The sequence below is a fragment of the Salvelinus alpinus genome, chromosome 21 (assembly GCF_045679555.1).
Source record: "Salvelinus alpinus chromosome 21, SLU_Salpinus.1, whole genome shotgun sequence".
Taxonomy (NCBI): Eukaryota; Metazoa; Chordata; class Actinopteri; order Salmoniformes; family Salmonidae; genus Salvelinus; species Salvelinus alpinus.
The window spans coordinates 917127-933576 of record NC_092106.1 but is presented as its reverse complement, the minus strand read 5'-3'; the positions used below and the strand labels follow the sequence as shown (position 1 = coordinate 933576).

Below are 16450 nucleotides of genomic sequence, written 5' to 3'. Positions count from 1 at the left end.
GCTGTGTTACTTACCTTGCCCACATCGGATGGAGCCGGCTGCAGACACACAGAGCACGGCAGGTTGTCTGGGAACTGAAAGACACAGAACACATCATCCTGTAAACTTCGGCAGAACAATGTCACACCCACAACGTACTATGTCAGTCTGTTACAGTGTCACATCACTATGTACTACTGTCAGTCTGTTACAGTGACACATTACTACTGTCAGTCTGTTACAGTGTCACACCCACTACTCTGTCTGTTACAGTGTCACATCACAACTTACTACTGTCAGTCTGTTACAGTGTCACATCACTACTTACTACTGTCAGTCTGTTACAGTGTCACATCACTAATTACTGCTATCAGTCTGTTAGTGCCACATCACTACTTACTACTATCAGTCTGTTACAGTGTCACATCACTACTTACTACTATCAGTATGTTAGTGCCACATCACTACTTACTACTATCAGTCTGTTAGTGCCACATCACTACTTAATAATGTCAGTCTGTTAGCGTACTACTTAATACTGTCAGTCTGTTACAGTGTCACATCACTACTTACTACTGTCAGTCTGTCACAGTGTCACATCACTACTTACTACTGTCAGTCTGTTACAGTGCCACATCACTACTTACTACTATCAGTCTGTTACAGTGTCACACCCACTACCTACTAATGTCAGTCTGTTACAGTGTCACATCACTCCTTACTACTGTCAGTCTGTCACAGTGTCACATCACTACTTAATACTGTCAGTCTGTCACAGTGTCACATCACAACTTACTACTATCAGTCTGTCACAGTGTCACATCACTACTTAATACTGTCAGTCTGTTACAGTGTCACACCCACTACTTAATACTGTCAGTCTGTTACAGTGTCACATCACAACTTACTACTGTCAGTCTGTTACAGTGTCACATCACAACTTACTACTGTCAGTCTGTTACAGTGTCACATCACTACTTACTACTGTCAGTCTGTTAGTGCCACATCACTACTTACTACTGTCAGTCTGTTAGTGCCACATCACTACTTACTACTATCAGTCTGTTAGTGCCACATCACTACTTACTACTATCAGTCTGTTACAGTGTCACATCACTACTTACTACTATCAGTCTGTTAGTGCCACATCACTACTTACTACTGTCAGTCTGTTACAGTGTCACATCACTAATTACTACTATCAGTCTGTTAGTGCCACATCACTACTTACTACTATCAGTCTGTTACAGTGTCACATCACTACCTACTAATGTCAGTCTGTTACAGTGCCACATCACTACTTACTACTGTCAGTCTGTTACAGTGTCACATCACTACCTACTAATGTCAGTCTGTTACAGTGCCACATCACTACTTACTACTGTCAGTCTGTTACAGTGTCACATCACTACTTACTACTATCAGTCTGTTAGTGCCACATCACTACTTACTACTATCAGTCTGTTACAGTGTCACACCACTACTTACTACTATCAGTCTGTTAGTGCCACATCACTACTTACTACTATCAGTCTGTTACAGTGTCACATCACTACTATCAGTCTGTTAGTGCCACATCACTACTTAATAATGTCAGTCTGTTAGCGTACTACTTACTACTGTCAGTCTGTTACAGTGTCACATCACTACTTACTACTGTCAGTATGTTAGTGCCACATCACTACTTACTACTATCAGTCTGTTAGTGCCACATCACTACTTAATACTGTCAGTCTGTTACAGTGTCACACCCACTACTTAATACTGTCAGTCTGTTACAGTGTCACACCCACTACCTACTAATGTCAGTCTGTTACAGTGCCACATCACTACTTAATACTGTCAGTCTGTCACAGTGTCACATCACTACTTACTACTGTCAGTCTATTACAGTGTCACATCACTCCTTACTACTATCAGTCTGTCACAGTGTCACATCACTACTTAATACTGTCAGTCTGTTACAGTGTCACACCCACTACTTAATACTGTCAGTCTGTTACAGTGTCACATCACAACTTACTACTGTCAGTCTGTTACAGTGTCACATCACAACTTACTACTATCAGTCTGTTACAGTGTCACATCACTACTTACTACTATCAGTCTGTTACAGTGCCACATCACTACTTACTACTATCAGTCTGTTACAGTGCCACATCACTACTTACTACTATCAGTCTGTTACAGTGTCACATCACTACTTACTACTATCAGTCTGTTACAGTGTCACATCACTACTTACTACTATCAGTCTGTTACAGTGCCACATCACTACTTACTACTGTCAGTCTGTTACAGTGTCACACCCACTACTCTGTCTGTTAGTGCCACATCACTACTTAATAATGTCAGTCTGTTAGCGTACTACTTACTACTGTCAGTCTGTTACAGTGTCACATCACTACTTACTACTGTCAGTATGTTAGTGCCACATCACTACTTACTACTATCAGTCTGTTAGTGCCACATCACTACTTAATACTGTCAGTCTGTTACAGTGTCACACCCACTACTTAATACTGTCAGTCTGTTACAGTGTCACACCCACTACCTACTAATGTCAGTCTGTTACAGTGCCACATCACTACTTACTACTGTCAGTCTGTTACAGTGTCACATCACTACCTACTAATGTCAGTCTGTTACAGTGCCACATCACTACTTACTACTGTCAGTCTGTTACAGTGTCACATCACTACTTACTACTATCAGTCTGTCACAGTGTCACATCACTACTTACTACTATCAGTCTGTCACAGTGTCACATCACTACTTACTACTGTCAGTCTGTTACAGTGTCACATCACTACTTACTACTGTCAGTCTGTTACAGTGTCACATCACTATCTACTAATGTCAGTCTGTCACAGATTCACATCACTACTTACTACTGTCAGTCTGTTAGTGCCACATCACTACTTACTACTATCAGTCTGTTACAGTGTCACATCACTACTTACTACTATCAGTCTGTTAGTGCCGCATCACTACTTACTACTATCAGTCTGTTAGTGCCACATCACTACTTACTACTGTCAGTCTGTTACAGTGTCACATCACTACTTACTACTGTCAGTATGTTAGTGCCACATCACTACTTACTACTATCAGTCTGTTAGTGCCACATCACTACTTAATACTGTCAGTCTGTTACAGTGTCACACCCACTACTTAATACTGTCAGTCTGTTACAGTGTCACACCCACTACCTACTAATGTCAGTCTGTTACAGTGCCACATCACTACTTACTACTGTCAGTCTGTTACAGTGTCACATCACTACCTACTAATGTCAGTCTGTTACAGTGCCACATCACTACTTACTACTGTCAGTCTGTTACAGTGTCACATCACTACTTACTACTATCAGTCTGTCACAGTGTCACATCACTACTTACTACTATCAGTCTGTCACAGTGTCACATCACTACTTACTACTGTCAGTCTGTTACAGTGTCACATCACTACTTACTACTGTCAGTCTGTTACAGTGTCACATCACTATCTACTAATGTCAGTCTGTCACAGATTCACATCACTACTTACTACTGTCAGTCTGTTAGTGCCACATCACTACTTACTACTATCAGTCTGTTACAGTGTCACATCACTACTTACTACTATCAGTCTGTTAGTGCCGCATCACTACTTACTACTATCAGTCTGTTAGTGCCACATCACTACTTACTACTGTCAGTCTGTTACAGTGTCACATCACTACTTACTACTGTCAGTATGTTAGTGCCACATCACTACTTACTACTATCAGTCTGTTAGTGCCACATCACTACTTAATACTGTCAGTCTGTTACAGTGTCACACCCACTACTTAATACTGTCAGTCTGTTACAGTGTCACACCCACTACCTACTAATGTCAGTCTGTTACAGTGCCACATCACTACTTACTACTGTCAGTCTGTTACAGTGTCACATCACTACCTACTAATGTCAGTCTGTTACAGTGCCACATCACTACTTACTACTGTCAGTCTGTTACAGTGTCACATCACTACTTACTACTATCAGTCTGTCACAGTGTCACATCACTACTTACTACTATCAGTCTGTCACAGTGTCACATCACTACTTACTACTGTCAGTCTGTTACAGTGTCACATCACTACTTACTACTGTCAGTCTGTTACAGTGTCACATCACTATCTACTAATGTCAGTCTGTCACAGATTCACATCACTACTTACTACTGTCAGTCTGTTAGTGCCACATCACTACTTACTACTATCAGTCTGTTACAGTGTCACATCACTACTTACTACTATCAGTCTGTTAGTGCCGCATCACTACTTACTACTATCAGTCTGTTAGTGCCACATCACTACTTACTACTATCAGTCTGTTACAGTGTCACATCACTACTATCAGTCTGTTAGTGCCGCATCACTACTTACTACTATCAGTCTGTTAGTGCCACATCACTACTTAATAATGTCAGTCTGTTAGCGTACTACTTAATACTGTCAGTCTGTTACAGTGTCACATCACTACTTACTACTGTCAGTCTGTTACAGTGTCACATCACTACTTACTACTGTCAGTATGTTAGTGCCACATCACTACTTACTACTATCAGTCTGTTAGTGCCACATCACTACTTAATGTCAGTCTGTTAGCGTACTACTTAATACTGTCAGTCTGTTAGTGTCACATCACTACTTACTACTGTCAGTCTGTTACAGTGTCACATCACTACTTAATACTGTCAGTCTGTTACAGTGTCACACCCACTACTTAATACTGTCAGTCTGTTACAGTGTCACACCCACTACCTACTAATGTCAGTCTGTTACAGTGTCATATCACTACTTACTACTATCAGTCTGTCACAGTGTCACATCACTACTTACTACTATCAGTCTGTCACAGTGTCACATCACTACTTACTACTGTCAGTCTGTTACAGTGCCACATCACTACTTACTACTATCAGTCTGTTAGTGCCACATCACTACTTACTACTGTCAGTCTGTTACAGTGTCACATCACTCCTTACTACTATCAGTCTGTTACAGTGCCACATCACTACTTACTACTGTCAGTCTGTTACAGTGTCACATCACTACTTACTACTATCAGTCTGTTAGTGCCACATCACTACTTACTACTATCAGTCTGTTAGTGCCACATCACTACTTAATAATGTCAGTCTGTTACAGTGCCACATCACTACTTACTACTGTCAGTCTGTTACAGTGTCACACCCACTACCTACTAATGTCAGTCTGTTACAGTGTCACATCACTACTTACTACTATGTCTGTTAGTGCCACATCACTACTTACTACTGTCAGTCTGTTACAGTGTCACATCACTCCTTACTACTATCAGTCTGTCACAGTGTCACATCACTACTTACTACTGTCAGTCTATTACAGTGTCACACCCACTACTTAATACTGTCAGTCTGTTACAGTGTCACACCCACTACTTAATACTGTCAGTCTGTTACAGTGTCACACCCACTACTTACTACTGTCAGTCTGTTACAGTGCCACATCACTACTTACTAATGTCAGTATGTTACAGTATCACGCCAGCTGGCATGCCAGCTAAGGTAGTTAGACAAGCTAGCTACTCTAACTTGATTGATAGCCTGAAATGGTTTCTTGGTAGCTAGTTATGAGGTTGGGAGATTGGGAACCTACAGTTGAAGTCGGAAGTTTACATACACTTATGTTGGAGTCATTAAAACTCGTTTTTCAACCACTCCACAAATTTCTTGTGAACAAACCATCGTTTTGGCAGGTCGGTTAGGACATCTACTTTGTGCATTTGTGCATTTTTCCAACAATTGTTTGCAGAAAGATTATTTCACTTATAATTCACAGTAACACAATTCCAGTGGGTCAGAAGTTTACATACACTAAGTTGACTGTGCCTTTAAACAGCTTGGAAAATTCCAGAAAATGATGTCATGGCTTTAGAAGCTTCTGATAGGCTAATTGACATCATTTGAGTCAATTGGAAGTGTACCTGTTGATGTATTTCAAGGCCTACCTTCAAACTCAGTGCCTCTTTGCTTCACATCATGGGAAAATCAAAAGAAATCAGCCAAGACCTCAGAAAAAAAATGTAGACCTCCACAAGTCTGGTCCATACTTGGGAGCAATTTCCAAACACCTGAAGGTACCACGTTCATCTGTACAAACAATAGTACGCAAGTATAAACACCATGGGGCCACGCAGCCATCATACTGCTCAGGAAGGAGACGCGTTCTGTCTCCTAGAGATGAACGTACTTTGGTGCGAAAAATGCAAATCAATCCCAGAAGTTGTGGCAAAATGGCTTAAGGACAACAAAGTCAAGGTATTGGAGTGGCCATCACAAAGCCCTGACCTCAGAAAAATTGTGGGCAGAACTGAAAAAGTGTGTGCGAGCAAGCAGGCCTACAAACCTGACTCAATTACACCAGCTCTGTCAGGAGGAATGGGCCAAAATTCACCCAACTTATTGTGGGAAGCTTATGGAAGGCTACCCGAAACGTTTGACCCAAGTTAAACAATTTAAAGGCAATGCTACCAAATACTAATTGAGTGTATGTAAACTTCTGACCCACTGGGAATGTGATGAAAAAAATTCAAGCTGAAATAAATCACTCTATTATTCTGACATTTCACATTCTTAAAATAAAGTGGTGATCCTAACTAACCTTAGACTGGGAATTTTTACTAGGATTAAATGTCAGGAATTGTGAAAAATTTAGTTTAAATGTATTTGGCAAGGTGTATGTAAACTTCTGACTTCAACTGTACATGGGCTAGCTGAAGCCAACTTCATAAAAGTGCTACGTGGTTAGTAGTATTACAGAGAAACAACAACAGAAAATGGAACATTAATATTTTTTAAACAGGATAAATCTGAGGGCACGAGCCCCTGTGCCCCCTATGGGCATGACGCCCCTGTGTACTGTGTGTCTGTGGTGCAGGGTGAAGTTGCCCCTAGATGTGATCTTGGGTCAGTTTAGAATTTACCCCACTAATGGTTAAGGTTAGGATTTGGGGAAGGGGAGCTGATCCTAGATCTGTACCTAGGGTACACATCACCCCGAAGCATGCGTCTGCTCTCAGTCACCTCAAAGAAGAAGGGAATGGCATTGTCTCCCAGCTTGCGCAGTAGTTTCTCCTGCATCTTGGTGTGTACGCTCCTTTCCTTGTCCTGCAGTTCGGGGTACACCTGGCGTGTGGTCAGAAAGATGTCCCTGCGGAAGGCCACACCCATCACGTCCATGTCATCTCTGCCATACCGGAACGTGCAGGACAGCATGACAAACACTGTGGGGCACAAGTAGTAAACAACAATGTCTTCACTGCTTTTTTTATAGACAGTTACATTCATTCCTAGGGACAACGTAACCTTACTAGGAAAAACTTGGTGCCCTATTCATAGGCTATAACTAGGGCACAGGGATTTTCCTATAGTGAAATCACATAATCAGGAAAAACTCCTGGCCCCTCTTCATTTCCTAATTTACAAAGCTGAGATGAGTTCAAATGTTGAAAAACCAACCTTTCTTTCCTTTGACCTGTACAGGGTCGATCAGCACAACTCCATCTGATTCACACAGGGGAGAGAAACAGCCCTTGAGCATGACAAAACACAAGGCAAAAACATCCAAATAGAACCAAGTCCTTCCCTTCCCTGAAATGGTTTGGTTTCTCGGTCACACACTCACCAACAGGGTCGACAGAGTCACAGTGATCCACAAAGTCCCTCTTGGCCATGTACACCCCAACCTATGACAGATCAGACCTGAGACTTTACCAATGGTAATGACAAACGGCCCTGCACATAGCCTACGTTGTTGTCGTTGTCGCCAACTGCTTGCAAATACAAACAAACAGGAGCAAAAAGATAGACATAGATGCCAAGCACGGGCAGATGAATAGGATAAAACCAAAATGAATAAAAACATTTTTTTAAAGACAACTCTGGTACTGTCTTCGCTGGCCTTAGGAGGGATACTCACCGACTTATCACGGGAGAGTTTCTTGAAGATAACATGTTTGGGGCTCATGGTTTTTGTCTCTGAAATCTACAGAAGAAATTACATTGTCACTACAAATGCGGCTGACTGACATAGAATCAAATAAGGGCCGATGTTTGACTGGCGGCCGTCTTTATTCGATATCTGCAGGCATAGATACAACTCTGACTCAGTCTATCAGTGTCATGTCAATAAAACACAAAACGGCTGCTGAAAACAGTTTAAAGCATCCAGCATTCTAGTTCTAAAAACCCCATCATATGATATAGTTTGCCTCTTCACCTATAACTACCTTATAATTGCTACACAAACATGCTTAACCACCAATCTTCCCCACACCCGACCTATACAGTAGAAATGCCACTTGGGCAGGTTGACTGACCTGCAGTTGTGGTGCTGGACGTGTAGGGGTCAGCTGCAGGTAACACTAGTGTACCAGGCACAACAATGTGGCTGCATTTATGATCTGTGTGGGTGCTGCTGACCCCCCCCCCCGACTGACTCATCTCAAGCTAGAAATTGCCCTTACGCACAGATCTAGGATAAGTTCACCCTCCATGAATCCTATTCTAAACCACTATGGAGTAAAATGTTAAAACTGACCATAGATCAGTGTCTAGGGGCGACTTCATCCCACCTCAGGTCCTCCCTGTCACGCCTCCCTCGGGATAAAGCAGGAGTTTAGTTACTAATTGGATCGTCAGCTTGATTAAGGGCCAAGATCTGAAGCACGAGGACTTAATCCTTACACATGTACAGTAGGGCTAACCAGCAGAGAGTGAACTGTGACTGGTCGTACACACAGGCAGCGTTCCAGGTTGACTACATTGCGTTCCAGGTTAACTTCACAACACCTGGCAAGGTGTTTAACATATACATTAACCACATCAGCTAGTAGTCTGATGCCCGACTGCATAGTTGATGACATGGAACCAATAGTTGATACAATGCAACTATTGCAATGTAGTCGGCCTAGAACGCCACCTCTGACTGCGCTTGAGCCACTCTACTACAGTGCCTTCAGAAAGTATTCACACCCCTTAACTTTTTACACAATTTGTTGTGTTAAAGCCTGAATTGAAAATGGATTAATTTAAGATCATTTTTTCTCTCCACTGCCCTACACACAATACTCCATAATGTCTGATTGGAATTATGTTTTACATTTTTTTTAAACAAATAAATTAAAAATGTAAAGCTGAAATGTATCGAGTCACAATGTATTCAACCCCCTTCTTATGGCAAGCCTAAATAAGTTCAGGAGTAAAAATGTGCTTAACATGTCACACAATAAGTTGCATGGACTCAGTGTGTGCAATAATAGTGCTTAACATGATTTTTGAATGACTACCTCATCTCTCTACCCCACATATACACCTGTCAGGTCCCTCAGTCGAGCAGTGAATTTAAAACACAGATTCAACCACAAAGATCAGGGAGGTTTTCCAATGCCCATGTTATGGGTATGCTTGTAGTTGTTAAGGACTGGGGAGTTTTTCAGGATAAAAAAATAAATGAAATGGAGCTAAGCACAGACAAAATCCTAGAGGAAAACCAGGTTCAGTCTGCTTTCCATCAGACACTGGGAAATGAATTCACCGTTCAGCAGGACAATAACCTAAAACACAACGCCAAATCTACACTAGAGTTGTTTACCAAGAGTAAACGTTCCTGAGTGGCCGAGATACAGTTTTGACTTAAATCTACTTGAAAATCTATGGGAAGACTTGAAAAGGCAGCAGCTACTCTTGCTGGGGTCCAGCAACATTAACGCAGTTATATACAATTTTAAACATTACATGCCATTACATTTTTTAACACTTTACCCAATACATTTAGTGTGTTCCCTCAGGCCACTACTTCACTATTACATATTTACAATATAACATCCATGTGTACGTGTGAAGAGTGTGTGTCTTATGTGTATCTGTTCACAGTCCCCGCTGTTCCATAAGGTGTATTTTTAACTGTTTTTAAAAAACTGATTATACTGCTTGCATCAGTTACCTGATGTGGAAAAGAGATCCATGTAGCCATTTTACTATGTAGTACTGTGAGCCTCCCATAGTCTGTTCTTGACTTAGTGATTGTGAAGAGACCTTTGGTGACATGTCTTGTGGGGTATGCATGGGTGTCCGAGCTTTCTGCTAGTAGTTTAAACAGACACCTTCATTATGTCAACACTTCTTACAAAAACAAGTAGTGATGAAGTCAATCTCTCCTCCACTTTGAGCCATGAGAGAATAACATGCATTGTATTAATGTTAGCTCTACTGTTCAGCCGTGCTGCCATGTTCTGAGACAATTGCAACTTTCCTGAGTCCCTCTTTGTGGCACCTGGCCACACGACTGAACAGGTGCAACAAAACTAGAGTCTGTAGGACCTGGCTTGTTGATAGTGTTGTTAAAAAGGCAGAGCAGTGCTTTATTATGGACAGACTTCTCCCCATCTTTGCTACTGTTGTATCACCATATTTTGACCATGACAGTTTACAATTCAAGGTTACTCCAAGCAGTGTAGTCACCTCAACTTGCTCAATTTCCACATTATTTATTACAATATTTAGTTGAGGTTAAGGATTAGGTGAATGATTTGTCCCAAACACAATGCTTTTAGTTTTTGAAATATTTAGGACAAAATTATTCCTTGCCACGCATTCTGAATCTAACTGCAGCTCTTTGTTAAGCGTTGCAGTGATTTAACTCGCTGTAGTAGCTGACGTGTATAGTGTTGAGTCATTTGCATACATAGACACACTGGCTTTACTCAAGGCCAGTGGCATGTCATTAGTTAACATTTTAAAATGTAAGGGGCCTGGCCTAGACAGCTGCCCTGGGGAATTCCTGAATCTACCTGGATTATGTTGGAGGGGATTCCATTAAAGAACACCCTCTGTGTTCTGTTAGATAAGTGACTCTTTATCCACAATATAGTAGGGGGTGTAAAGCCATAACGCATAAGTTTTTACAGCAGCAGACTATGATCAATAATGCCATAAACCGCACTAAAGTCTAACAATCTTTTTATCATCAATTTCTCTCAGCCAATCATCAGTCATTTGTGTAAGTGCCGTGCTTGTTGAATGTCCTTCCCTTTAAGCATGCTGAAAGTCTGTTGCCAATTTGTTTTTAGTAAAATAGCATTGTATCTGGACAAACACATTTTCCCAAAAGTTTACTAAGGGTTGGTAACAGGCTGATTGGTCAGCTATTTGAGCCAGTAGAGGGGGCTTTACTATTATTGGGGGCTTTACTATTCTTGATTCCCTCCAGGCCTGAGGGCACACACTTTCTAGTAGGCTTAGAATTAAAATATGGCAAATAGGAGAGGCTATATGGTCCGCTATTATCCTCAGTAATTTTCCATCCAAGTTGTCAGACCCCGGTGGCTTGTCATTGTTAAGAAGTTAACACATGTAACTTAAGAAGCAAGGTTAACTTGGGCTATTTGTAGCTGGGGGGTTAGTTTTTGTCTGAGGACTGGTCAGTCAGTCAGGTCTGTAATAAGGTGTCCATATGAGGACAGCCTCAATCTCACTGGGATTGTCCTAATATGGACACCGTACAGGTGTACTACCGTGCAGTCTCTCCTGCCTGACTGAGCTGTAAAGACCTTGTTGTCAAACTCAGCAGTCTGCAGGCTGACATCAGCAGAGGGGCCTAGGGGATTACACTATGAATATTAATCACCAGAGATGAATCGCTGCAATTTCTTCTCTCACAGACCATTCTACACATTAACTGTTACAGTTTTTTTGGATTGCTTACACACTAAAATTAAAAGTAGTACACTATTAGCAAAACCTTACACTCAAGAAGCAAAACATCAGCCCATATTTGCACAACTATAAGCACATTGTCAACCTCACACTTGTTGCAAAACTCTACACACAGTGATTTGCAAAACACTAAACACACTTAACATACATTACACACAAAAATCTATCATAAAGTCACGTCCTTGCAATACCAAAGCACTGACTGTCAAATTACCACACCGTCCAACCAATTGGTTCAACACAGTCATCAGGTGTGCAAACACTCGTTTGCTTAATTGTAGACACACCAATCAGGTGTATAAGCACTATAAAAAGCAGCAGGTGAGTTCATCGGTCTTCAAGCACAATGGAAAGAGTCAGAGAAAGAGTAAGACGAGGAGGAGGAGGAAGACGAGGAGAACGAGGAGAACGAGGAGCACGAGGAGGAGGACGAGGAGAACGAGGAGCACGAGGAGGAGGACGAGGAGAACGAGGAGGACGAGGAGAACGAGGAGCACGAGGAGGAGGACGAGGAGAACGAGGAGGACGAGGAGAACGAGGAGGACGAGGAGGACGAAGAGAACGAGGAGGACGAGGAGGACGAGGAGGACGAGGAGGACGAGGAGAACGACGAGGAAGGGGAGAACGAGGAGGAGGACGAGGAGGAGGAGGAAGGGGAGGAAGAGGAAGACAAGAAGGTGCTCAAAGAGGACCGAATCTGACAAATGAGATCCGCGCAACACTGGTTGACCACGTTGTCAACCACGGCCTGACGCTGAGGGAGGCTGGACTGCGAGTACAGCCAAATCTAAGCCGATATACAGTGGCAAGTGTGATGAGAACATTTCGACTGGAAAATAGGTATTGTAAAAATATCATCATATCAAAAACATCTGCACGGTTTCAGTAACTGCTTACAGTACTGTATTCTATGCACTATCAGCACTTCTGTTACCTTTTCCTGTGAAATTACTGTACTATTGTATACTGTTTTTTTTCTACATAGGATTGAGGGTCAGGGACGACAAGGGGGAAGGCCTCCTATGTTCACAGAACAGCAAGAGAGGGAGATAGTAAACATGGTTTTGGCCAACAATGCTATAACACTCAAGCAGCTCCAAGCTAACATTGTCAATAACCACGCCATTTTCAACGATATCCATCAGGTCTCAACATCAACACTGGCACGCATCCTAAAAAAAAAACATATTCAAATGAAGCAAATTTATCGAGTGCCTTTTGAGCGCAATTCCGAAAGGGTGAAACGACTGCGGCATGATTATGCAGAGGTATGTATTCACTTTAGCAGTGTGATCTTGCATACTGTCTCATAATCTTTTACTGTACTGTAATATGTATACTAGATCTACACTGAACTACACAATTTTGCCTGACACTGCTTTTCAGAGAGTTTTACGAATGGATGGAGAGGAGATCCAGCATGAGTTCATTTACGTAGATGAGGCTGGGTTCAACCTGACGAGAACACGAAGGAGGGGAAGAAACATCATTGGCCACAGGGCTATAGTCAATGTCCCAGGGCAACGTGGGGGTAATATAACACTCTGTGCAGCCATTACACAGAATGGGGTCCTCCACCGCCATACCCATATGGGCCCTTACAACACAGCACTCACACTTACATTCTTGGACCAATTGCACAACATAACAGCAGCAAATCAAATCGATCATATGCAATACATTGTTGTCTGGGACAATGTGTCTTTCCACCGCTCTGCTCTGGTTCAGAACTGGTTTCAGCAACATCCACATTTCACCGTCCTATATCTTCCACCATACTCTCCATTCCTCAACCCTATAGAAGAGTTTTTCTCGGCATGGCGGTGGAAGGTATATGATCTCCGTCTCCAGGCTGAGGTACCCCTCATCCAAGCCACGGAGGAGGCCTGTGACCAGATGGAGGTAGCAGCAATGCAAGGATGGATTCGTCATTCAAGACGTTTCTTTCCAAGGTGTCTTGTTAATGACAACATTGCCTGCGATGTTGATGAAATTCTCTGGCCAGATCCAGCTAGGCGAAGAGACAATGTCTAGTTATTTTTTTTAATTTGTTTTTGAACTTACAAACGTAAAGTGACGTTTGGTTACAGTATTATGAATCTCCATGTCAACATTTTGGGCGTGTTGAGAAATAAATGAGTTTCTTCAGTCTGCAACATTGATCTTGTGTACTGTTTGGTGAATTTACATTATATTTGTACTTTGTTGATAGTAGCCTACTCTAATCATAGGGAAGTAGAAGTGCTAAAAGTGTTTTAGGTTTATCACAGCAGAGTGTAACTCGTGCAAACAGAGTATAGTAATGTGAAACGTGTGTGTTTCATATGGTAACAAAGTGTGGTTTTTAAAAAGAAGTGTATAGTTTTTACAAGAGTGTTTAATTTTGCAAAGGATCTTTAGTGTTTTGCTAATTGGGTGTGTGGTTGTGCTAATTGTGTGTAGTGTTTTGAAAACACGGGCCCTGTTTTGAAAATCGTGCTTAATAAGCAATCAAAAAAAACTGTAATACAGTAGGTAAACAAAGATGGGCAGAGGGAGTTACAGTCCTTCTTCTGCATTTAATACTGCCAATACTGATGTGCATTTGCCCACATGCACCTGAAAGAGCATGCATTGCTCCCATATTCAATGTCTGGTGGTATAATCACATTCATGTGGTACTGTGTGGCTCAGTTGGTAGAGCATGACACTTCAAACTTCAGGATGCGCTATGGCATATATTATTATATATTACATTCATTTTAGCTCCAACATATCTGATAAACATTCAACAAGACTACCACAAACAACCCCCCCAAAATACCACAAACAATCTCAAAATACCACTAGAAACTACTACAGATTATGGTATTATGTGGTTGATTGTGGTAGTTTGTTGTTGCTATATGGGTATTTTGGGGTTATTTGAGGTTGTTTGTGGTAATCTGTGGTAGCTGTTTTCGGGTAGTTTGTGGAAGGGACAGTTTGAGGTTGTTTGAGGTTACCGTGTAATCAGTGGCGACCCATCATTCACCTGTTTTGAGCCCCCCAGTTAGAAGGGGGGGGGGGGGGGGGTGTTCCTGTTTTGCATGTTATTTTGGCATTAATACATGTCACATATCAGTTTGCAAAGAATGTAAAAAATATATATCATTGAGTTAAAAAAGCCACATACTCAAGAAAACAAAAAAGAGACCATGTTTGTAAGGCAGCTCCAAAATGCAGGTGTTTCAGCCTAGCTTAGTGCTTTCTGTGGTGGTGGGGCAAGCCAGCAGAAAATATACAGCGCTGCGCCGTGATTGGCTCAGTATTATACGTCGCCGCCAAGTCTAAGGGTAGAGCTAGAAAATTCTAGCCCCTTGAATGCTGCCATAGAGTTACATTAGAAGTGCCCATCCAAGAAGGCTCAAGGTAATTTGCCACAGATAAAATGATGTCAAATAACGTTATATGTACAGTAACTTTGATTGGACTGATCATGTCAACATCAGACTTTCAAAATCTTAGCTAGCAGTCATCATGAATCAACTTTTCCAAGTTTAAATTGATAAACATTCAACATTGGCCATGCTGTCAATGAAGCAGGATTTGTGCCACGTGCCGCGCTCAAAACAACTGTTAACTCGGAACTGCGAAAACTTGAATTCAGTGAGTTCAAGACAACTGGGAAGTCGGGAATAAACGAGCTGCGACTGGGAAAATAAGTTTTGAACGGTCATCCAACTCTGAATTGTAAATCTGTCGTCTTTCTAGAGTTATGACCTGAAGATCAATGACGTTATCATGATCCTACCTTGTTTTTTTTCTTCCAGAGTTCCCAGTTGTTTTGAAAGCACCATAAATCCAGAGAATGCCAGACTTTGAGGACAACATTTGCCCACGAAGGACCGCTGCGCCAACTTCCTGTTCAATTGAGCATAGCACAACAAGGTGAGTCAAAAGAAGTATTGTATGCTGCTGCATAAATGATGTAATATGCCAGGGAGATATGTATACTGTAGCTAAGAAAGTTATACTAAGTGTATATTGTGTAGTAAGATGTTAGTAGCCCATGTGCCTCACCCTAATAATTTGGTCTATTTACCCCTCTTAATTTTGCCTACTGTTCTGACTTGGTGGTGCACATGTAGCCTATAACCTGTTCTAGAGAAATGTAATCATCAAATATTGTAAGAGCTTTCATTGTCTGCTTATATGCCCCCTTTATTTCTCCTATAGTTCTGACTTGGTGTACACTGTAAGATCGGCCCATGTTCTGAATTCTGTCGCTGTACATTTCAAAAGTCCTAAACAAATAGTTATATTGACTACGTCCGTCCTACATTAGCTGGCTCATTGTCTTAATCAAAATTACAGATTGCCTCTTATCAGCTTGTCATCCCCTTATGTCATAGTTTGTCAATAGTCAAAATAGTCAGTCATTTGTTTAAGCAAGTCAGCCATATATCAGCTTTGTTCTTTTTAAAGGCAGTAAATGAGGTTGAATTAACTGTTTCTCTGCCAGACAAGGCTCCGCTGATAGCCAGCTGTAGCAGTGGTAAGATGTTGGAACTGCTGTTGGGACAGCTTTATGGAGGCCCTAACAGTTTGTGGGTACCATTTGTCACCGTTATAGTGCAATTCATATATTGTTTAGTGTTGGTTGTGTAGTGGCTTTGCTGGCATGCATGCCACTTTTTTTTTGCCCCACCAAGATATCCATGCT

General features: G+C 41.6%; 1 protein-coding gene across 3 annotated transcripts in view; it reads right to left on the bottom strand.

The window, feature by feature from the left end:
• The window catches only part of LOC139547536 (S-arrestin-like), a 51385-nt gene that overhangs the window by 15719 nt on the left and 19216 nt on the right, over positions 1 to 16450 (bottom strand). For all 3 annotated transcript variants that reach the window (XM_071356414.1, XM_071356412.1, XM_071356413.1), the window contains 5 exons: positions 7970 to 8035; positions 7676 to 7736; positions 7510 to 7554; positions 7075 to 7274; positions 15 to 74 (listed from right to left, as the gene is read on the bottom strand). In XM_071356414.1, the coding sequence (XP_071212515.1) occupies positions 15 to 74; positions 7075 to 7274; positions 7510 to 7554; positions 7676 to 7736; positions 7970 to 8035 (432 nt within the window). The remainder of the gene's footprint in view (positions 1 to 14; positions 75 to 7074; positions 7275 to 7509; positions 7555 to 7675; positions 7737 to 7969; positions 8036 to 16450) is intronic.